Raw genomic sequence first — 22069 nt, 5'->3', positions numbered from 1 at the left:
TCAGGTAATAAAGACAGTGCTAGTCTGCTCCCTGATCTGTTTGTGCTGTCTTGCCAAATCCTATGGTCATTGTCAAGACGGCACAAACAGATCCGGGACCAGGATAGAAAACATTTGCTGTCTTGTGTGGTATTCTCTGCACCATCAAGCAGGAGCCCTTGTTCTCTAAGGCATCAAGTGACAATGACCAAAGGAGTTTGACAAGACTGCACAAACAGATCAGGGACCAGGCAAAAACAGTGCATCTGGAGCTGCTATCTCTATCTACCATCAGCCAGCCTGCAACAGCGTTTTCACTTGACTCCTCTAACTGGGCTCAGACACACTTGAGTCATGAATGGAAACATGTGGTGAATTGTAGCTAGGTTGTCTGTTTTCTGTCTGCTGCAAAGAAAATGACTTGCTTTGGGTTTTTGGATGTAGGAAAATACATTTCCTGTTATAGTTTGTCTTTCCCTCTTGCTTGCTTACGGTCAACATGTGATTTTCAGATGCCACTAAACTGACTGGCTATTTTGCATATCAGGAAATTAAGAGTTTCGAATCTCTATTTTTAGATGCCAGGTACAAAATGCTGCCCTTTGAAGTAGTAGGCTATAGTTTGTGATTGTCATCTGCCTCCTGCAGAATCTTTTATGTCTGTATGATACAATTTTGAATTATATAATTTTTTTATTTAACTAGGCAAGTCAGTTAAGAGCAAATTCTTAATTACAATGACAGCCTAGGCACAGTGGGTTAACTGCCTTGTTCAGGGGCAGAACAACAGATTTTTACCTTGTCAGTTCAGGGGTTCGATCTAGCAACCTTTCGGTTACTGGCCCAACGCTCTAACCACTAGGCTACCTGCCGCCCCTTATTATATAATAACTTTATTTTGTTTCTATGCAGTGTGCATAGTGTAGCTGCAAGACATAGCTCACATCAACTTCCCCCCTCTGCCTGTCTGATCTTTTGATCCCTTCACCTCTGCTAGGCATCTGCTTTAGACTCATAAAAGTAAATTCATCAATGACAACAAGGCATGTTGAATGTATGGTAGCCTAGTTGTCAGACCTAGCTTGATGGATTAGGTCAGGGAGATGTTGGAGATGGAAACAGGAAGTTTCGCTACAATTTTACAAATGTCAACAGATAATTTGTTCGTTCGATATGGTGGGATCTTTTTGTGTCTGTAAATTAATTATGCAAGAAATGTGGGTGGAAACGCCTTTATGCCGCAAATATTTTTATAATAACCATCATATCAAAGTAAACTTGAAGTCACGCGATGATATGGTGTGTCGTCCTCCCACTATTACTCAGGAAACCATGCTTTTTATTAGGCTACAGATGGAATAAGTTATGATAAACTTCACAGGGTGGTGAAAGTGCAAGGTGATTTTCCCAAAAATATCAAGGGTCTTATTCTGGTGAAATGATGATCGATGCTTGACTGCCATTTGACAAATAAAATATTCTCGCACTTATCCACAATAATCTCATCATGTAGACCAGGTATTCCCAAACTGGGGTACGCAATGGCATCAGTGGGTGCGCCAAATAAAAATGTAATTCACATTTTAAAAAATGAATACAATTTTCAAACAGTACATTTATGTTTTCCAATGGCGCTGTGCATTTGGGCGAGGTTTTTCTCTCGCCTGAGTAGCCTAATTTCACTTCCAAAAATAAAATTAAACCACCTAGTGTTTAGCGAAATAACAACACAATGTCAAATACAGGTAGCCTAGTCAAATAATTAACATCCAATCACATTAACCATTATTATTTCGCGGGAAACCTATACTCTTGCGCAGACATTTAGAAACGAAACATGACAATTTGAAAAATAAGCCACAGGAGTTTTTTGAGCGAGAATAAAGACGACTTTCGAGTAGTAAGACATGTATAAAAGCAACAGATACCATTAATAGGGGCTATAAGGGGCTATAAGCGTCTTACATGGTGAGCTACCAGGTGTCTAGGACAGGCAAGCCCCATACTATTGTGGAGGACTTAATTCTTCCTGCTGCCGCATATATGGCTGAGACAATGCTGGGGGAAAAGGCCCACAAAACTATACAGACAATTACTTCATCAAACAACACTGTTTCACAACACATCAGTGACATGGCAGGAGATGTTTTGAAACAATTACTGCTTCGCATACAAGGCAGTGAATTCTATGCGTTACAGCTGGATGTGGCGGGCCTGGCACAGCTCCTGCTATATGTCCGTTACATTTATGGGGGGTCAATTAAGGAAGACATCCTCTTCTGGAAACCAAGACAACATGATATAATATTTTTAAAGTACTGGACAGCTTTGTGACATCAAATGGACTTTGGTAGTCAAGATGTGTTGGTATCTGTACTGATGGCGCAAAAGCCATGATGGAGACATAGTGGATTGGTAACGCGCACGCAAGCAGTTGCTCCCGACGCCACTTGGGTACACTGCAGCATCCACCGAGAGGCTTTTGCTGCCAAGGGAATGCCTGACAGCTTGAAAGATGTTTTGGACACTACAGTGAAAATTATTAACTTTGTTAAAGCAAGGCCCCTGAACTCTTGTGTATTTTCTGCATTATGCAATGATATGGGCAGCGACCATGTAACACTTTTACAACATACAGAAGTGCGCTGGTTGTCAAGGGGCAACGTATTGACACATGTTTTTGAATTGAGAGATGAGTTTAACGTTTTCTTTACTGACCATCATTTTCACTTGTCTGACCGCTTGCATGATGACGTGTTTCTCACACGACTGGCATATCTGGGTGATGTTTTTTCTCACCTGAATGATCTGAATCTAGGATTACAGGGTCTCTCCGCAACTATATTCAATGTGCGGGACAAAATTGAGGCTATGATTAAAAAGTTGGAGCTCTTTTCTGTCTGCATTAACAAGGACAACACACAGGTATTTCCATCATTGTATGATTTTTTTGTGTGCAAATGAACTCAAGCATATGGACAATGTTAAATGTGAAAGAGCAAAGCGCCTGAGTGAGTTGGGTGCGCAATTACGCAGGTACTTTCCCGAAACAGACGACACAAACAACTGGATTCGTTATCCCTTTCATGCCCTGCCTCCAGTCCACTTAATTTTTTAAAATTTTACCTTTATTTAACTAGGCAAGTCAGTTAACCTGTCTGGGAACGGGGTTCCGCTAGCGAACCCCTCGCCAACAGCCAACAGCCAATCAAATTTCTCAAACATAAAAGTATTAGACACCATTTTAAAGATACAATTCTCATTAATCCAACCACAGTGTCCGATTTCAAAAAGGCTTTTCAGCGAAAGCGGAACATATCATTATGTTAGGTCAGCAACTAGTCACAGAAAGCATACAGCGATTTTCCAAACAAAGAGAGGAGTCACAAAAAGCAGAGATGAAATGAATCACTAATCTTTGATATTCTTCATCAGATGACACTCCCGGGACAACATGTTACGCAATACATGTATGTTTTGTTCGATCAAATTCATATTTATATCCAAAAACCTCAGTTTACCTTTAAACTGTTTCTGCATTATGCAATGATATGGGCAGCGACCATGTAACACTTTTACAACATACAGAAGTGCGCTGGTTGTCAAGGGGCAATGCCTCCAAAACAGTTGCTAATATATGCATATTATTAGTAGATTTGGATAGAAAACACTATGAAGTTTCTTAAACTGTTTGAATGATGTCTGTGAGTATAACAGAAATCATATGGCAGAGAAAAATCCAACCAGGAAGTGGGAAATCTGAGGTTTGTAGTTTATCAACTCTTATCGAATACACAGTGTCTATGGGGTCATATTGCACTTCCTAAGGCTTCCACTAGATGTCAACAGTCTTTAGAACCTTGTTTGATGGTTCTACTGTGAAGTGGGGGCGAATGAGAGGGGATTGAGTAAGGTCTCTCCCAGAGTGCAATGAGCTGACCATGCGCGTTCACATGAGAGTGAGCTCCGTTCCATCGCTCATCTGAAGTCAATGTAATTCTCCGGTTGGAACGTTATTCAAGATTTATGTTAACAACATTCTAAAGATTGATTCAATACATCGTTTGACATGTTTCTACTGACTGTTATGGAACTTTTGGACATTTCGTCACGTTTTAGTGAACGCGCTTCGTGACTTTGGAATTGTTTACCAAACACGCTAACCAAAGTAGCTAATTAGACATAAATAACGGACATTATCGAACAAATCAAGCATTTATTGTGGACCTGGGATTCCTGGGAGTGCATTCTGATGAAGATCATCAAAGGTAAGGGAATATTTATCATGTCATTTCTGTTGACTCCAACATAGCGGCTAATTTGCCTTGTTCTGAGCGCCGTTTAAGATTATTGCACGGTTTGCTTTTTCCGTAAAGTTTTTTTGAAATCTGACACAGCGGTTGCATTAACTTCTCTAGGGTAGGGGGCAGCATTTTCACGTTTGGATGAAAAGCATACCCAAATTCAACTGCCCGTTACTCATCCCCAGGAGATAAGATATGCATATTATTAGTAGATTTGGATAGAAAATACTCTGAAGTTTCTAAAACTGTTTGAATCATGTCTGTGAGTATAACATAACTTATTTAGCAGGCGAAACCCCGAGGACAAACCATTCAGAATTTTTTTTTGAGGTCACTGTCTTTTCAATGAAATTTCATTGGGAAACCAGATTTCTAAGCGAATTGCTTGCAGTTCCTACGGCTTCCACTAGATGTCAACAGTCCTGAGAAATAGGTTGAGGTTATTCCTTTGTGTAATGAAGAAATGCGGCCATCTTGAAGTCGAGGCACTCCAGTTGTCCTGGACATGCGCTTCAATCAAACAGAAGGCATGCTACATATCGTTTTTATCCTGTATTGAACACATATCATCGTGCTATGCTCAGATAATAGCATCATATGCTTTCGCTGAAAAGCCTATTTGAATTCTGACATGTTGGCTGGATTCACAACCAGTGTAGCTTTAATTTGGTATCTTTCATGTGTGATTTAATGAAAGTTTGATTTTATAGTAATTTTCATAGTAGTGATACAGTAGCGTCTTGCCTAAACTCAGATTTTTGGATATCAATATGAACTTTACCGAACAAAAAATACATGTATTGTGTAACATGAAGTCCTATGAGTGTCATCTGATGAAGATTATCAAAGGTTAGTGATTAATTTTATCTCTATTTCTGCTTTTTATTACTGCTCTCTTTAGCTGGAAAAATGGCTGTCTTTTTCTGCTCATACCTAACATAATTGTTTGTTGTGCTTTCGTCGTAAAAAAACTTTTTGAAATCGGACACTTTGGCTGGATTTACAACAAGTGTAGCTTTAAAATGGTGTAAAATACTTGTATGTTTGAGGAATTTAAATTATGGGATTTCTGTTTTGAATTTGGCGCCCTGCAGTTTCACTGGCTGTTGACGAGGTGGGACGCTACCGTCCCACATACCCTAGAGAGGTTAAGGAGAGGTATATCTATAAATGTAGAAAGTTCAGCACTGTTGCTACTCTCCCTAGGAGTGGCTGTGCTGCAAAGATGACTGCAAGAGCACAGCGCAGAATGCTCATTGATGTTAAGAAGAATCATAGAGTGTCAGCTAAAGACTTACAGAAATCTCTGGAACATGCTAACATCTCTGTCGACAAGTCTACGATACGTGAACATTGCTGCAGGTCTGAAGTTTGCAAAAGTGCACCTGGATGTTCCACAGCGCTACTGGCAAAATATTCTGCGGACAGATGAAACTACACTGGAGTTGTTTGGAAGGAACACACAACACTATGTGTGGAGAAATACAGGCACAGCACACCAACATCAAAACTTCATCCCAACTGTAAAGTATGGTGGAGGGAGCATCTTAGTTTGAGGCTGCTTTGCTGCCTCAGGGCCTGGACAGCTTGCTATCATCGATGGAAAAATTAATTTCCAAGTTTATCAAGACATTTTGCAGGAGAATGTTAGGCCACCAATTGAAGCTCAACAGAAGTTGGGTGATGCAACAGGACAACGACCCAAAACACAGAAGTAAATCAACAACAGAATGGCTTCAACAGAAGAAAATACGCCTTCTGGAGTGGCCCAGTCAGAGTCTTGACCTCCCGATTGAGATGCTGTCGCATGACCTTGAGGACATTTCACACCAGACATCCCAAGAAAATTGCTGAACTGAAACAGTTTTGTAAAGAGGAATGGTCCAAAATTCCTTCTGACTGTTGTGCAGGTCTGATCCGCAACTACAGAAAACATTTGGTTGAGGTTATTGCTGCCAAAGGAGGATCAACCAGTTATTACATCCAAGGGTTAACATACTTTTCCCACCCTGCACTGTGAATGTTTACATGGTGTGTTCAATAAAGACATGAAAACGTATAATTGTTTGTGTTATTAGTTTAAGCAGACTGTGTTTGTCTATTGTTGTGACCTAGATGAAGATCAGATCAAATGTTATGACCAATTTATGCAGAAATCCAGGTATTTCCAAAGGGTTCACATACATACCTTTTCTTTCCACTGTATGTAAGAGTGGATTCTCGGCCCTCACGAGCATGAAAACTAAATACAGGCACAGACTGTGTGTGGAATATATATATTTTTTATTATCTGAGACTCAACATTGCAGAGTTATGAGCATCCTTTCAAGCACACCCTTCTCATTAACCCGTGGTGAGTTATTCACAATTTTTGATGAATAAATAATGTTGTATATGTAAAATGGCTAAATAAAGTGCAAAATAATTGATTATTATTATATTATTATTATTTGTGCCCTGGTCCTATAAGAGCTCTTTGTCACTTTCCACAAGCCGTATTGTGACAAAACCTCACACTCATTCTTATGTTTAAGAAATTGATCGTATAGTGTGTGTGGCAGGCTTACAATGGCAAAAACCAACATTTGAGAGTGCGCTGACCCTGGTGCTAGCAGCTGCTGGAGGTTGAATGTTTGAAGGGGTACGGGACTATAAAAGTTTGGGAACCACTGATGTAGACTAGCCTACCCTCACTGTATCTGTGAGCTGTTGGCTAGAGTGCACGTGCCATGACCAAAGTAGGCACATTTGCTCATCAAAAAGAAAGGAGGACCAAGGCATTCTTCATAGTTAATTAAAATGCCTTTATTAGTATGGCATGTTCAATAGAAACAAAGTTTTTTAAAACCGACACGTTTCGGCTGCATGGCCGAATAGCACATTTGCTATTTAAAGGGATACTTCTGGATTTTGCAAAACCTTTGGATACCATTTTTATGTGTCTGTGTCCAGTATACAGTTAGATGTAGTTTCGCGAGCCAACGCTAACTAGTGTTAGCGCAATAACTGGAATTAAGGGGGGCTATTGGCATGCTTTTGTAACTAAATGATCGTTTGAGTTGAAAATGCGATGGAAACACATTGAACTTTAGATTTTTATTCGGTACATGCAAGCTTAAAAAAAAAGTTAATTTTGTGTGCACTACATCATCAAACGCTGATTTTTATCCGCAACAAGTCCATTTGGTGGAAACACCAATGTTGATAAAATGCGCACATTTTCTTTATGCAGATTCTAGAATATTTGCGTTAAAATCTATCGCCAATTAGATGGAAACCTAACTAATGAGACCACCTCAATCATTTGGGATCAAACACAAGACCTCTGTGTTTGCTATGTTGTTTGATATAATTTAAGATTCTAGGTTTCAGGAACTGGCAGGTACAGCAGAAAAAAAAGGTAAGTACTGACCCCCTCCGGACCTCCCCACTACCCAACCATAGGCCTACATCAGCACCACCAGAGGAAAGCCCTGATTGTACATTTAAACATATTTCTAGCTAGCTACTGAAGAGTTGCCAATTACCAAGTACCCAAAACTTACCATTGCTTCTGAGGCAGTCTTCTGCCAACATCATTATTAGGCTAAAAAAGGTACATTTGGACTATGATTTGAGCAGTGTGGGTGTCGTATTGCCATAGAAATGATGTTTGATGCAGCTGATTAGCAGTTGCTGCTGTTTCAGGAGTTAAGGGTCACTGCAGGTGTCTCTACTGAACCTTTTTACCAGTTGCTTGCTGCCTCTGCAGCAGTTCATCTTTTCAAACTGAAGGCTTGACTTTTTTTTGTTTAATCTCATGCCAACGGAAACACTAAAGTGCATGAAGACGAGACACATGAAACATTTGTTTTTAGAAAATCACTCCGTCCTGTTTCTAACCCTATCGCTCTCTCTTCCTGTCTGTCTCTATAGCTGAGGAAGACGGTGTGTGGGAGAGTGGTCTGTCCTATGAGTGCAGGACACTCCTGTTCAAAGCCATCCACAACCTGCTGGAGCGGTGTCTCATGAACCGTAGCTTCGTACGCATCGGCAAATGGTTCGTCAAGCCCTACGAGAAGGATGAGAAGCCCATTAATAAGAGGTAAGATGCTCCTACTCACTCCTCCTAACTCCCCAGTTCCACCTTCTTCCCTTCCCACTCCCCAGTTTCCCCCTTCTTCCATTCCCACTCCCCAGTTTCCCCCTTCTTCCCTTCCCACTCCCCACTTCCCCCCTTCTTCCCTTCCTCAATCCCCAGTTTCCCCCTTCTTCCATTCCCACTCCCCCCCTTCTTCCCTTCCCACTCCCCAGTTCCCCCCTTCTTCCCTTCCCACTCCCCAGTTCCCCCCTTCTTCCCTTCCCACTCCACAGTTCCCCCCTTCTTCCCTTCCCTTCCCACTCCCCAGTTCCCCCCTTCTTCCCTTACCACTCCCCAGTTCCCCCTTCTTCCCTCCCCAGTTCCCCCCTTCTTCCCTTACCACTCCCCAGTTCCCCCTTCTTCCCTTACCATTACCCAGTTCCCCCCTTCTTCTCTTCCCACTCCCCCAGTTCCCCCCTTCTTCCATTCCTCTCTCCCCAGTTCCCCCCTTCTTCCCTTCCCCTCTCCCCAGTTCTGCCTTCTACCCATCCCCAGTTCCCCCTTCTTCCCTTCCTCTCTCCCCAGTTCCCCCTTCTTCCTTCCCTCTCTCCCCACTTCCCCCCTTCTTCCCTTCCTCTCTCCCCAGTTCCCCCCTTCTTCCCTTCCCCTCTCCCCAGTTCTGCCTTCTACCCATCCCCAGTTCCCCCTTCTTCCCTTCCTCTCTCCCCAGTTCCCCCTTCTTCCCTTCCTCTCTATTAATCAATTAATCTCTCTATTAATCAATCAGATATAAGTGCCCCTCTTGCTCCCTTACCGGGTAGATTTTGTCCTGAGCCCAATACCCACTGTCATCTCCCACAGAGAAGTGTGCTGCCTGCGTTGGTTAAATCAAGTTGTGAAGATTTTTACTGGAGAGCAGGGCTACAGACAGTGTCAAGCCTGTTTTCTATACCCTGTCGGCTGTACTCCCTGGAAATGTGTTGTCGAGCCGCAGCAGTGGCTGAGCCATCCCCTCTCCCCTCTATTTGGTGGGCAGGATTTGTTTCTGTCAGTGTCTGGCCTCTTACATGTGCTTCTACATCTGCATTGCTTGCTGTTTGGGGTTTTAGGCTGGGTTTCTGTACAGCACTTAGAGATATTAGCTGATGTACGAAGGGCTATATAAAATAAACTTGATTTGATTTACATAAGAGGAGGTACACGGCTGCTGAGGAGAAAACAACCGAGGTGGTGACACTCAGTCCGTCACTGCCTTTGCATGGCTCCCACGACTTCATCTAGCTCCCTATTTCTCCCAGATGTTTGTGTGTATTGATATTTCAATGGAGGCTTAGAGCTCTGTTTATGTAGACTTCCTGTCCCTTTTCATTTCAATGTGAATATAGCCTATGTATTTCTGAGGTGAAGCTTCTGCAGATTAAATACTTAAACGGTAGTCAGTGTGGTGTGGTTATCAGCCCAGAGCAGGGATTGAAAGGCAAATGAGGAATGAATGATAAAAGACCCTAACTAACAAGCTAGGGGAGACGGGAGCTCTGTTCTGTTTCATACTGGATGGACTCACGGTGTTGTCACAGTGCAGTCATCCCAGGCAAGGTATTGTGTGTTTTAGTTTTTGTACTAGACAAATGTCTCAAATGTTGTTGCCAGAAACCCCAGGAAATCAGGTGACCACAGGAAATGCCATCGGGTGAGGCAGGCAGGCATCATTGTGATGTGATGTGAAATCTGGGAGCTACTGGCTGCCTGGGGCCACAGGATGGTGGTGGTTGATTCTATGGTTAGTTGTTTCACAGTGCTACTGTGGTAACAGCCATAGTTGATTATCTGATGGCTGTTATATTTTTATCTGATGATCACATCATAAGTTCCAGCCTTAACAGTCTTTTCAGAGCCCCTGAAATATTACTCCTTATTAAAAAGTTTTCTTGCGCTTGAATGGGAATAAAATGGCTTAATTTTCGCATAATCATACTACTAACACCTAACCTCAGCAGCACTGCTCTCTCTCTCTTTACCTCTGCTGGCTGGCCCAGTCGAGGAAAATGAACAATGGGGTTTCCTCAGTCAGCCCTGGAATTCGCAGCCAGCCAAGCCAGGCCCTTTCTCTCCAGTCTCCACCCACTGTGCTGCAAGGGGATGGGGACAGGGTATAAATATTGTAGATCTTCAGCCACGCAGAAAGAGACCAGCCATGTTCTCCTTAGGATGTTGTTGTTGTTCTTCACTCAGCAGTTTGTTCCTGTTCCAGCCGCTCGGCCACAGAGGCCAGACTAAGAGCAAAGCCATGACGATCGGACATTCATAACACATGGCTTGTGTTTTAATGTTGTGCCCGGTCGGAACCTCTGGTCTATCTGAGGAGGAGGCCTTGTACCTTTTAACCACCATCTTTCAAGAGGAAAAGTTGCTTATTATCCTTTCTATTTAACTGGGACATTATAAGGATGTTTATTTCCAGAGAGTATTGTTTGAGTTGTTAGACTGTTAGGTACACAGTGCTGAGGTGCTGCTCAGGTCTAGTATTGAGAGAGAGAGAAGGAGCTCTTTGCTTTACCTCCCCAGTGGCCAGCTCCAAGTCTCCCAGCTCTGTGTGTTTTTCACCATGGCAAGGTTAAATTTGTCCTAGAGGAGCCACTGTAGATGGCTGTTCTTCCCCCAGGGAGCCTCCATCTACCAGGTTGGCGATACCGTACACCTTATCACACATACCTTACAGCACATACCTTACAGCAGTGCTTCCAAAACCTTTTATAGTCCTGTACCCCTTCAAACATTCAACCTCCAGCTGCGTACCCCCTCTAGCACCAGGGTCAGCGCACTCTCAAACATTGTTTTTTGCCATCGTTGTAAGCCTGCCACACACACACACACACTATACAATACTTTTATTAAACATAACAATGAGTGTGAGTTTTTGTCACAACCCAGCTTGTGGGAAGTGACAAAGAGCTCTTATAGGACCAGGGCACAAATAATAATATAATAATAATCAATAATCTTGCTCTTTATTTAACCATCTTACATATAAAACTTTTATTTGTTCATCGAAAATTGTGAATAACTCACCACAGGTTAATGAGAAGGGTGTGCTTGAACGGATGCACATAACTCTGCAAGGGGTTGGGTTGTATTGGAGAGAGTCTCAGTCTTAAATAATTTCCAACACACAGTCTGCCTGTATTTAGCTTTCATGCTAGCGAGGGCCAAGAATCCACTCTCACATACAGTTGAAGTCGGAAGTTTACATACACTTAGGTTGGAGACATTAAAACAAGTTTTTCAACCACTCCACACATTTCTTGTTAACACACTATAGTTTTGGCAAGTCGGTTAGGACATCTACTTTGTGCATGACACAAGTCATTTTCCCCATAATTGTTTACAGACAGATTATTTCACTTTTAGTTCACTGTATCACAATTACAGTGGGTCAGAAGTTTACATACACTAAGTTGACTGTGCCTTTAAACAGCTTGGAAAATTCCAGAAAATTATGGCTTTAGAAGCTTCTGATAGGCTGATTGACATAATTTGAATCAATTGGAGGTGTACCTGTGGATGTATTTCAAGGCCTGCTTTCAAACTCAGTGCCTCTTTGCTTGACATCATGGGAAAATCAAAAGAAATCAGCCAAGACCTCAGAAAAAAAATTGTAGACCTCCACAAGTCTGGTTCATCCTTGGAAGCAATTTCCAAACGCCTGAAGGTACCACGTTCATCTGTACAAACAATAGTACGCAAGTATAAACATCATGGGACCACGTAGCCGTCATACCGCTCAGGAAGGAGACGCGTTCTGTCTCCTAGAGATGAACATACTTTGGAGCGAAAAGTGCAAATCAATCCCAGAACAACAGCAAAGGACCGTGTGAAGATGCTGGAGGAAACACAGTAAAACGAGTCCAATATCGACATAACCTGACAGGCCGTTCAGCAAGGAAGAAGCCACTGCTCCAAAACCGCCATGAAAAACCAGACTACGGTTTGCAACTGCACATGGGGACAAAGATCATACTTTTTGGAGAAATGTCCTCTGGTCTGATGAAACAAAAATATTAACTATTTTGCCGTAATGACCATCATTATGTTTGGAGGAAAAAGGGGGAGGCTTGCAAGCCGAAGAACACCATCCCAACCGTGAAGCACGGGGGTGGCAGCATCATGTTGTGGGGGTGCTTTGCTGCAGGAGGGACTGGTGCACTTCACAAAATAGATGGCATCATGAGAAGGAAAATTACGTGGATATATTGAAGCAACATCTCAAGACATCAGTCAGGAAGTTAAAGCTTGGTCGCAAATGGGTCTTCCAAATGGATAGTGACCCCAAGCATACTTCCAAAGTTGGGGCAAAATGGCTTAAGGACAACAAAGTCAAGGTATTGGAGTGGCCATCACAAAGCCCTGACCTCAATCCTATAGAAAATTTGTGGGCAGAACTGAAAAAGTGTGTGCGAGCAAGGAGGCCTACAAACCCGACTCAGTTACACCAGCTCTGTCAGGAGGAATGGGCCAAAATTCACCCAATTTATTGTGGAAAGCTTGTCGAAGGCTACCTGAAACGTTTGACCCAAATGCTACCAAATACTAACTGAGTGTATGTAAACTTCTGACCCACTGGGAATGTGATGAAAGAAATAAAAGCTGAAATAAATCACTCTCTACTATTACTCTGACATTTCACATTCTTAAAATAAAGTGGTAAAACTAAATGACCTAAGACAGGAAATTTTTACTATGATTAAATGTCAAGAATTATGAAAAAAGTGATTTTAAATGTATTTGGCTAAGGTGTATGTAAACTTCTGACTTCAACTCTAGGTATGTGGTTGCAAAGGGCATTATTTTTGGCAATGAAACGAGGCTACTCAAGCGAGAGAAAAACCTCTCCCAAATGTATAGCCCTGTAATGTGAATCAGATTTTTATTTGGCGTACCCCCGAATGCATTGCGCGTACCCCAGTTTGGGAATACCTACCTTACAGCATTTCCCACTACCCCTGGGGGTTATAGAAGTGAAATTACTTTTCTGTTCTCCTAACTACTGGTTCAGGAATGGTTGCGTTGTTTTCAAATAATCAAATCAAATTGTATTTGTCACATGCGCCGAATACAACAGGTGTAGACCTTACGGTGAAATGCTTACTTACAATGCAGTTCAAGAAATAGAGTCAAGAAAACATTTCCAAAATAATCTAAAATACAAAAATTGATCAAAAAGTAACACAAGAAAGTTAATAAACAATAACGAGGCTATATACAGGGGGTACCGGTACCGAGTCAATGTGCTGGGTTATAGGTTAATAGAGGTAATTTGTAAAGTGACTATGCATAGATAATAAACAGCAGATAGCACCAGTGTAAAAACAAAGGAGGGGGGGTGTCAATGTAAATAGTCCGTTTGGCCATTTTATTAATATTTCATCAGTCTTATGGCTTGTGGGTAGAAGGTGTTAAGGAGCCTTCTGGACCTAGACTTGAGGCTCCGGTACCGCTTGCCATGCGGTAGCAGAGACAGCAATCTATGACTTGGGCGACTGGAGTCTTTGACAACCTTTTGGGCCTTCCTCTGACACCGCCTGGTATAGACGTCCTGGATGGCAGGAAGCTTGGCCCCAGTGATGTACTGGGCCGTACGCAGTACCCTCTTTAGCGCCTTACTGTAAGATGCTGAGCAGTTGCCATACCAGGCGGTGATGCAACCAGTCAGGATGCTCTCGATGATGCAGCTATAGAACTTTTTGAGGATCTGGGGACCCATGACAAATATTTTCAGTCTCCTGAGGGGAGACTATCTTCTTCACAACTGTCATGGTGCGTTTGGACCATGATAGTTCGTTTGTGATGTGGACACCAAGGAACTTGAAACTCTCGACCTTCTCCACTACAGCCCCGTCAATGTTAATGGGGGCCTGTTCGGCCCTCCTTTTCTTATAGTCCATGATCAGCTCCATTGTCTTCCTCACATTGAGGGAGAGGTTGTTGTCCTGGCACTACACTGCCAGGTCTCTGACCTACTCCCTATAGGCTGTCTCATCGTTGTCAGTGATCAGGCCTACCACTGTTGTGTCGTCAGCAAACTTAATGATGGTGTTGGAGTAGTGCACGGCCACGCAGTCGTGTGTGAACATGGAGTGCAGGAGGGGAATAAGCACACACCCCGATGGGCACAAGTGTTGAAGATCAGCGCGGCAGATGTGTTGTTGCCTACCCTTACTACCTGGGTGCGGATCCAGTTGCGGAGGGAGGTGTTTAGTCCCAGGGTCCTTAGCTTAGTGATGCGCTATATGGACACTGTGGTGTTAAACGCTGAGCTGTAGTCAAGAAACAGCATTCTCACATCGGTGTTCCTTCTGTCCAGGTGGGAAAGGGCAGTGTGGAGTGCAATTGAGATTGCGTCATCTGTGGATCTGTTTGGGTGGTATGCAGATTGGAGTGGGTCTAGGGTTTCCGGTATGATGGTGTTGATGTGAGCCATGACTAGCCTTTCAAAGCACTTCATGGCTTTTGAGTGCAACAAGGCTGTAATCATTAAGGCAGGTTACCTTCACTTTCTTTGGCACAGGATATGTTTGAAACATATAGGTATTACAGACTTGGTCAGGGAGAGGTTGAAAATGTAAGTGAAGACACTTGCCAGTTGGTCAGCACATGCTTTGAGTACACGTCCTGGTAATCCGTCTGGCCCTGCGGCTTTGTGAATGTTGACCTGTTTAAGTTAGGTCACCACCAACTCACAGAAAAATTCTGCCATTTTTCCAGCCAAAGAGAGGAGTCACAAAAAGCACAAATAGAGATAAAATTAGTCACTAACCTTTGATGATCTTCATCAGATGACACTCATAGGACTTCATGTTACACAATACATATATGTCTTGTTCGATTAAGTTCATATTTATATCCAAAAACCTCAGTTTACATTGGCGCCATGTTCAGAAATGCCTCCAAAATATCCGGAGAAATTGCAGAGAGCCACGTCAAATAACAGAAATACTCATCATAAACTTTGATGAAAGATACATGTTTTACATAGAATTAAAGATACACTTGTTCTTAATGCAACCGCTGTGTCAGATTTCAAAAAGCTTTACGGCAAAACACAATATTCAATAACCTGAAAACAGCGTTCAGCCACAAAAGCAAGCCATACAGTTACCCGCCAAATTGTGCAGTCAACAAAACTCATAAAAAGCATTATAAATTTTCACTTACCTTTGCTGATCTTCATCGGAATGCACTACCAGGACTCCCACTTCCATAAGAAATGTTTGTTTTGTTCGGTAATGTCCATAATTTATGTCCAAATAGCTATTTTTGGTAGCGTGTTTGGTAAACAAATCCTACGTCAGGAAGCGCGTTCACTAAAAGCTGACAAAATGTCCAAAAGTTCCGTAACAGTCAGTAGAAACATGTCAAACGATGTATTGAATCAATCTTTAGAATGCTTTTAACATACATCTTGAATAACGTTCCAACCGGAGAATTACATTGACTTCAGATGAGCGATGGAACAGAGCTCCCTCTCATGTGAATGCGCATGGTCAAAGCATGGTCAAAGCATGGTCAAAGCATAGTCAGGTCATGGCAGACCTTACTAATTCCCCTCTCATTCGGCCCCCCTTCACAGTAGAGGCATCAGACAAGGTTCTACAGACTGTTGACATCTAGTGGAAGCCGTAGGAAGTGCAAACTCATCCATATCTCGCTGTGATTTCAATAGGATCTTGGTTGAAAATCCTCAGAATTCCCACTTCCTGTTTAGATTTTTTCTCAGGTTTTTGCCTGCCATATGAGTTATGTTATACTCACAGACACAATTCAAACAGTTTTAGAAACTTCAGAGTGTTTTCTATCCAATACTAATAATAATATGCATATATTAGCAACTATGACTGAGGAGCAGGCCGTTTACTCTGGGCACCTCTGTGCACCTTTCATCCAAGCTACTCAATACTGCCCCTGCAGCCATAAGAAGTGGAGAGTATCATCACACAGTCGTCCGGAACAGCTGGTGTTCTCCCGCATGCTTCAGTGTTGCTTGCCTCGAAGCGAGCATAAAAAGCATTTAGCTCGTTTGGTAGGCTTGCGTCACTGGGCAGCTTTGTGGTAGTAAATAGATGGCTACGAATAATATAGATGAGAACTCTCTTGGTATATAGTGTGGTCTACAGCTTATCATGAGGTATTCTACATCCTTTCGAGCAATATCTCAAGTCTTCTTTAATATTTGACTGCGCTCTAGCAGTAATTGACAAATAGACACACACCCTCGCCCCTCATCTTACCAGACGTAGCTGCTCTGTCCTGCCAATGCACGGAGAAGTCAGCCAGTTCTATATTATCCGTGTTGTCGGTTAGCCACGTCTCGGTGAAACTTAAGATATTACAGTTTTTAATGTCCTGTTGGTAGGATAGTCTTAATTGTAGATTGTTTTCCAATGATTGAACATTGGCCAATAATACAGAGGATAGTGGTGGTTTACCTACTCGTAGGCCAAATTCTTACGAGGCACTCTACCCTCCTACCCCTTTTTTGCCGTCTTTTCTTCACGTGGATGACGGGGATTTTGGACTTGTCTCGACAAAGCAGTACACACACACACCAATTGATTAATGGACTGCTGAATGTATATTTGTTTCTCTGGCTTTGTTTGCTCTTTTCAGTATTATGTCTATCTCTGATAAGCTACATAGGAAATGGCTGAAAATAGCCCATATTAATATACAGTGGGGAGAACAAGTATTTGATACACTGCCGATTTTGCAGGTTTTCCTACTTACAAAGCATGTAGAGGTCTGTAATTTATCATAGGTACACTTCAACTGTGAGAGACGGAATCTAACACAAAAATCCAGAAAATCACATTGTATGATTTTTAAGTAATTAATTAGCATTTTATTGCATGACATAATTATTTGATCACCTACCAACCAGTAAGAATTCCGGCTCTCACAGACATGTTAGTTTTTCTTTAAGAAGCCCTCCTGTTCTCCACTCATTACCTGTATTAACTGCACCTGTTTGAACTTGTTACCTGTATAAAAGTCACCTGTCACACACACACTCAATCAAACAGACTCCAACCTCTCCACAATGGCCAAGACCAGAGAGCTGTGTAAGGACATCAGGGATAAAATTGTAGACCTGCACAAGGCTGAGATGGGCTACAGGACAATAGGCAAGCAGCTTGGTGAGAAGGCAACAACTGTTGGCGCAATTATTAGAAAATGGAAGAAGTTCAAGATGAAGGTCAATCACCCTCGGTCTGGGGCTCCATGCAAGATCTCACCTCGTGGGGCATCAATGATCATGAGGAAGGTGAGGGATCAGCCCAGAACTACACGGCAGGACCTGGTCAATGACCTGAAGAGAGCTGGGACCACAGTCTCAAAGAAAACCATTAGTAACACACTACGCCGTCATGGATTAAAATCCTGCAGCGCACGCAAGGTCCCCCTGCTCAAGCCAGCGCATGTCCAGGCCCGTCTGAAGTTTGCCAATGACCATCTGGATGATCCAGAGGAGGAATGGGAGAAGGTCATGTGGTCTGATGAGACAAAAATAGAGCATTTTGGTCTAAACTCCACTCGCCGTGTTTGGAGGAAGATGAAGGATGAGTACAACCCCAAGAACACCATCCCAACCGTGAAGCATGGAGGTGGAAACATCATTCTTTGGGGATGCTTTTCTGCAAAGGGGACAGGACGACTGCACCGTATTGAGGGTAGGATGGATGGGGCCATGTATCGCGAGATCTTGGCCAACAACCTCCTTCCCTCAGTAAGAGCATTGAAGATAGGTTGTGGCTGGGTCTTCCAGCATGAAAACGACCCGAAACACACAGCCAGGGCAACTAAGGAGTGGCTCCGTAAGAAGCATCTCAAGGTCCTGGAGTGGCCTAGCCAGTCTCCAGACCTGAACCCAATAGAAAATCTTTGGAGGGAGCTGAAAGTCCGTATTGCCCAGCGACAGCCCCGAAACCTGAAGGATCTGGAGAAGGTCTGTATGGAGGAGTGGGCCAAAATCCCTGCTGCAGTGTGTGCAAACCTGGTCAAGAACTACAGGAAACGTATGATCTCTGTAATTGCAAACAAAGGTTTCTGTACCAAATATTATGTTCTGCTTTTCTGATGTATCAAATACTTATGTCATGCAATAAAATGCAAATTATTTACTTAAAAATCATACAATGTGATTTTCTGGATTTTTGTTTTAGATTTCGTCTCTCACAGTTGAAGTGTACCTATGATAAATATTACAGACCTCTACATGCTTTGTAAGTAGGAAAATCGGCAGTGTCTCGAATACTTGTTCTCCCCACTGTATGTAGCCTTAGAAATAAGGTTAATGAAATCAAAAACTTTCTAACATCAGATAACATTCATTTATTAGCCATTTCTGAGACTCACTTAGATAATTAATTTTATGATACATCAGTAGCAATACAAGGATATAACATTTATAGAAGAGACAGAAATGCTTAGGGGGAGGTGTTGCTGTATATTTTCAGAGCCATATCCCTGTAATGCTTAGAGAAGATCTTATGTCAAGTGTTACTGAAGTGTTGTGGTTGCAGGTTCACTTGGCACATCTAAGCCTTTTCCTTTGGGGTGTTGCTACAGGCCACGACGTGCTAACAGTCATTATCTAAATAATATGTGTGAAATGCTTGATAGTGTATGTGATGTAAACAGAGAGGTCAACTTTCTTGGGGACCTGAATATTAACTGGTTTTCATCAAGCTATCCGAAGCTTCTTAATGTAACCAGTGCCTGTAATCTGGTTCAGGTTATTAATCAACCTACTATGGTGTTTACAAACACTACAGGAACAAGATCATCCACATGTATCGATCACATTTTTACTAATGCTGTAGAACTTTGTCCTTAAGCTATATCTGTACCCATTGGATGCAGTGATCACAATATAGTGGCTATATCTAGGAAAGCCAAAGTTCCAACAGCTGGGCCTAAAATAGCATAAGAGATCATACAAAATATTTTGTTGTGACCCTAATGTGGATGATGTTAAAAATATTTGTTGGTCTGATGTGATTAATGAGGAGCATCCAGACACTGCACTTGATGAATTTATGAAATTGCTTCTTCCAATTTTTGATAAGCATGCACCTGTTAAGAAACTGACTGTTAGAACTGTTACGGCTCCATGGATGGATGTGGAATTGAAAAACTGTATGGTTGAAAGAAATGTGGCAAAAGGAGTGGCTAATAAGTCTGGCTGCACATCTGACTGGCTTACTTACTGCAAATTGAGAAATTATTTGACTAAACTCAGCAAAAAGAAGAAACTTTATTATGAAGCCAAGATCGATGATATAAAGAATGATGGAAAAAACTTTGGAGTACTTTAAATTAAATTATGGGAAGAAAAATCAAATTCAACTCCATCTTTCATCGAATCAGATGGTTTATTCATCACAAAACCATTTGATGTTGGCAGTTATTTTAATGATTATTTCATTGGCAAAGTGGGCATACTTAGACAGGATATGCCCACAACGAACAGTGAGCAATTGTATTCCTGCATAAAAAAACAAATAATGAAAGAAAAGCAGTGCAAGTTTGAATTTTGTAAAGTTAGTGTGGGAGAGGTGGAAGAATGATTGTTGTCGATCAATAATGACAAACCTCCTGGCGTTGACAACTTAGATGGAAAGCTACTGAGGGTGGTAGCTGACTCTATCGCCACTCCTATCTGTCATATTTTTAATCTGAGCCTAGAGGAAAGTCTTTGTCCTCAGGCCTGGAGGGAAGCCAAAGTAATTCCGCTACCCAAGAGTGGTACAGCGGCCTTTATTGGTTATAACAGCAGACCTATAAGCTTGCTGCCAGCTCTTATCAAACTGTTGGAAAAAATTGTGTTTGACCAAATACAATGCTATTTCTCTGTAAACAAATTTACAGACTTTCAGCATGCTTATTGAGAAGGGCACTCAACATGTACTGCACTGACACAAATGACTGATGATTGGCTGAAAATAATTGACAATAAGAAGATTGTGGGAGCTGTACTGTTAGATTTCAGTGCAGCCTTTGATATTTTGTCGAAAAAACGTATGTGCTATGGCTTTTCAACCTCTGCCATATCGTAGATTCAGAGCTATCTATCTAATAGAACTCAGAGGGTTTTCTTTAATGGAAGCTTCTCTAATGTCAAACATGTAAAGTGTGGTGTACCGCAGGGCAGCTCTCTAGGCCCTCTACTCTTTTCTATTTTTACCAATGACCTGCCACTGGCATTAAACAAAGCATGTGTGTAGCAACTACAGCTAATGAAGTCACTGAAACCCGTAACAAAGAGTTGCAGTCTGTTTTGGAATGGGTGGCCAGTGACAGATGATGATGCAGTTGATGATGATGATGCAGTTGATGCCAGGTGATGGAGTTGGCTTGCTGTCACATTCTATGCTCACTTCGAGGCAGATAATACCGAGCCATCCAGGAAGACTCGTGCTCTGGACTACCAGGTGCTTTTGATCTCCAAGGCTGACGTGAGGAAAACTCTCAAAAGAGTGATTACTCGCAAGGGCACCTGCCTAGATGGCATCCCTGGCAGCGTCCTCAGGGTGTGTGCTGACCAGCTGGCGGGCATCTTCTCAGACATCTTCAACTTTGCTTTAAGGAGGTGACATGCCCAAATGACTATTGCCACATCGTGCTCACCTTGGTGATCATGAAGTGCCTCTGGACCCACTCCAATGGACCCACTCCAATAGATCCACGGAAGATGCCATTTCCATCACTATTCACATGGCCGTAACACATCTAGACAAGAGGAACACCTATGTGAGAATTCTGTTCATTGACTACAGTTCAGCATTCAACACTGTTGTTCCCTCCAAGCTCGACACCAAGCACAGAGCCCTGGGTCTGGACACCACCGCCTGCAACTGGATCCTGGACTTCCTGACAGGCAGACCACAAGCTGTGAGGATTGACAACAACACCTTCTCCACACTAACTGTTAACACACGGGCCCCCCAGGGGTGTGTCCTCAGTCCTCTGCTGTACTCCCTGTTCACCCACGACTGCGTGGATTTGCACAACACCAACTCCATCAACAAGTTTGCCGACAACACCACAGTTGTAGGCATGAGGGTCCTCTCCAAATACTACTGCTGCACCATCGAGAGCATCCTAACTGGTTGCATCACGGCTTAGTATGGGAATTGCTCCGTCTACGACCGCAAGGCCCTCCAGCAGGTGAAGACGGCCCAGTACATCACTGGGACTGTGCTCCGACCCATCCAGGATATCTAGTCGAAACGGTGCCTGAGGAAGGTGAGCAGTATCACCAAGGACCCGACACACCCCAGCCACAAGCTGTTCTCTCCCTTGCCATTGGGCAGACGGTATCGGAGCATGATGTCTGATACCAAAAGGCTCAGAGACAGTTTCTATCTACAAGCAAATCAGACTGCTGAGCACTTGAACTGTACTGACCACCTGTTCTGATTCTCCACACCTTAGCACACATGCACTCACTCATGCATACACACACAGAGATATACACACACACTCTTATACATTCATGCTACACACACATCACAACTGCTGCTACCAAACTCTTATTATACGGCATCTGAGGTAAAGTAGTTTCTGGCTACAACTGGAGTGAGGCGCGGGAGAATGAGCCGACTGAAGGGGGAGGGGGGAAATTACAGTATATTATTTTTATTGATTCTTATTAAGTAAACTATATTAG

General features: G+C 42.6%; 1 protein-coding gene across 3 annotated transcripts in view; it reads left to right on the top strand.

Moving 5' to 3' along the window:
• LOC139537444 (mediator of RNA polymerase II transcription subunit 13-like) overlaps window positions 1–22069 on the top strand; it is a 151921-nt gene that overhangs the window by 20015 nt on the left and 109837 nt on the right. For all 3 annotated transcript variants that reach the window (XM_071338738.1, XM_071338737.1, XM_071338735.1), the window contains exon 3: window positions 8199–8367. In XM_071338738.1, coding sequence (XP_071194839.1) covers window positions 8199–8367 — 169 coding nt within the window. The remainder of the gene's footprint in view (window positions 1–8198; window positions 8368–22069) is intronic.

The sequence above is a fragment of the Salvelinus alpinus genome, chromosome 13 (assembly GCF_045679555.1).
Source record: "Salvelinus alpinus chromosome 13, SLU_Salpinus.1, whole genome shotgun sequence".
Lineage (NCBI taxonomy): Eukaryota > Metazoa > Chordata > Actinopteri > Salmoniformes > Salmonidae > Salvelinus > Salvelinus alpinus.
This window is presented reverse-complemented; position numbering and strand designations above follow the sequence as displayed.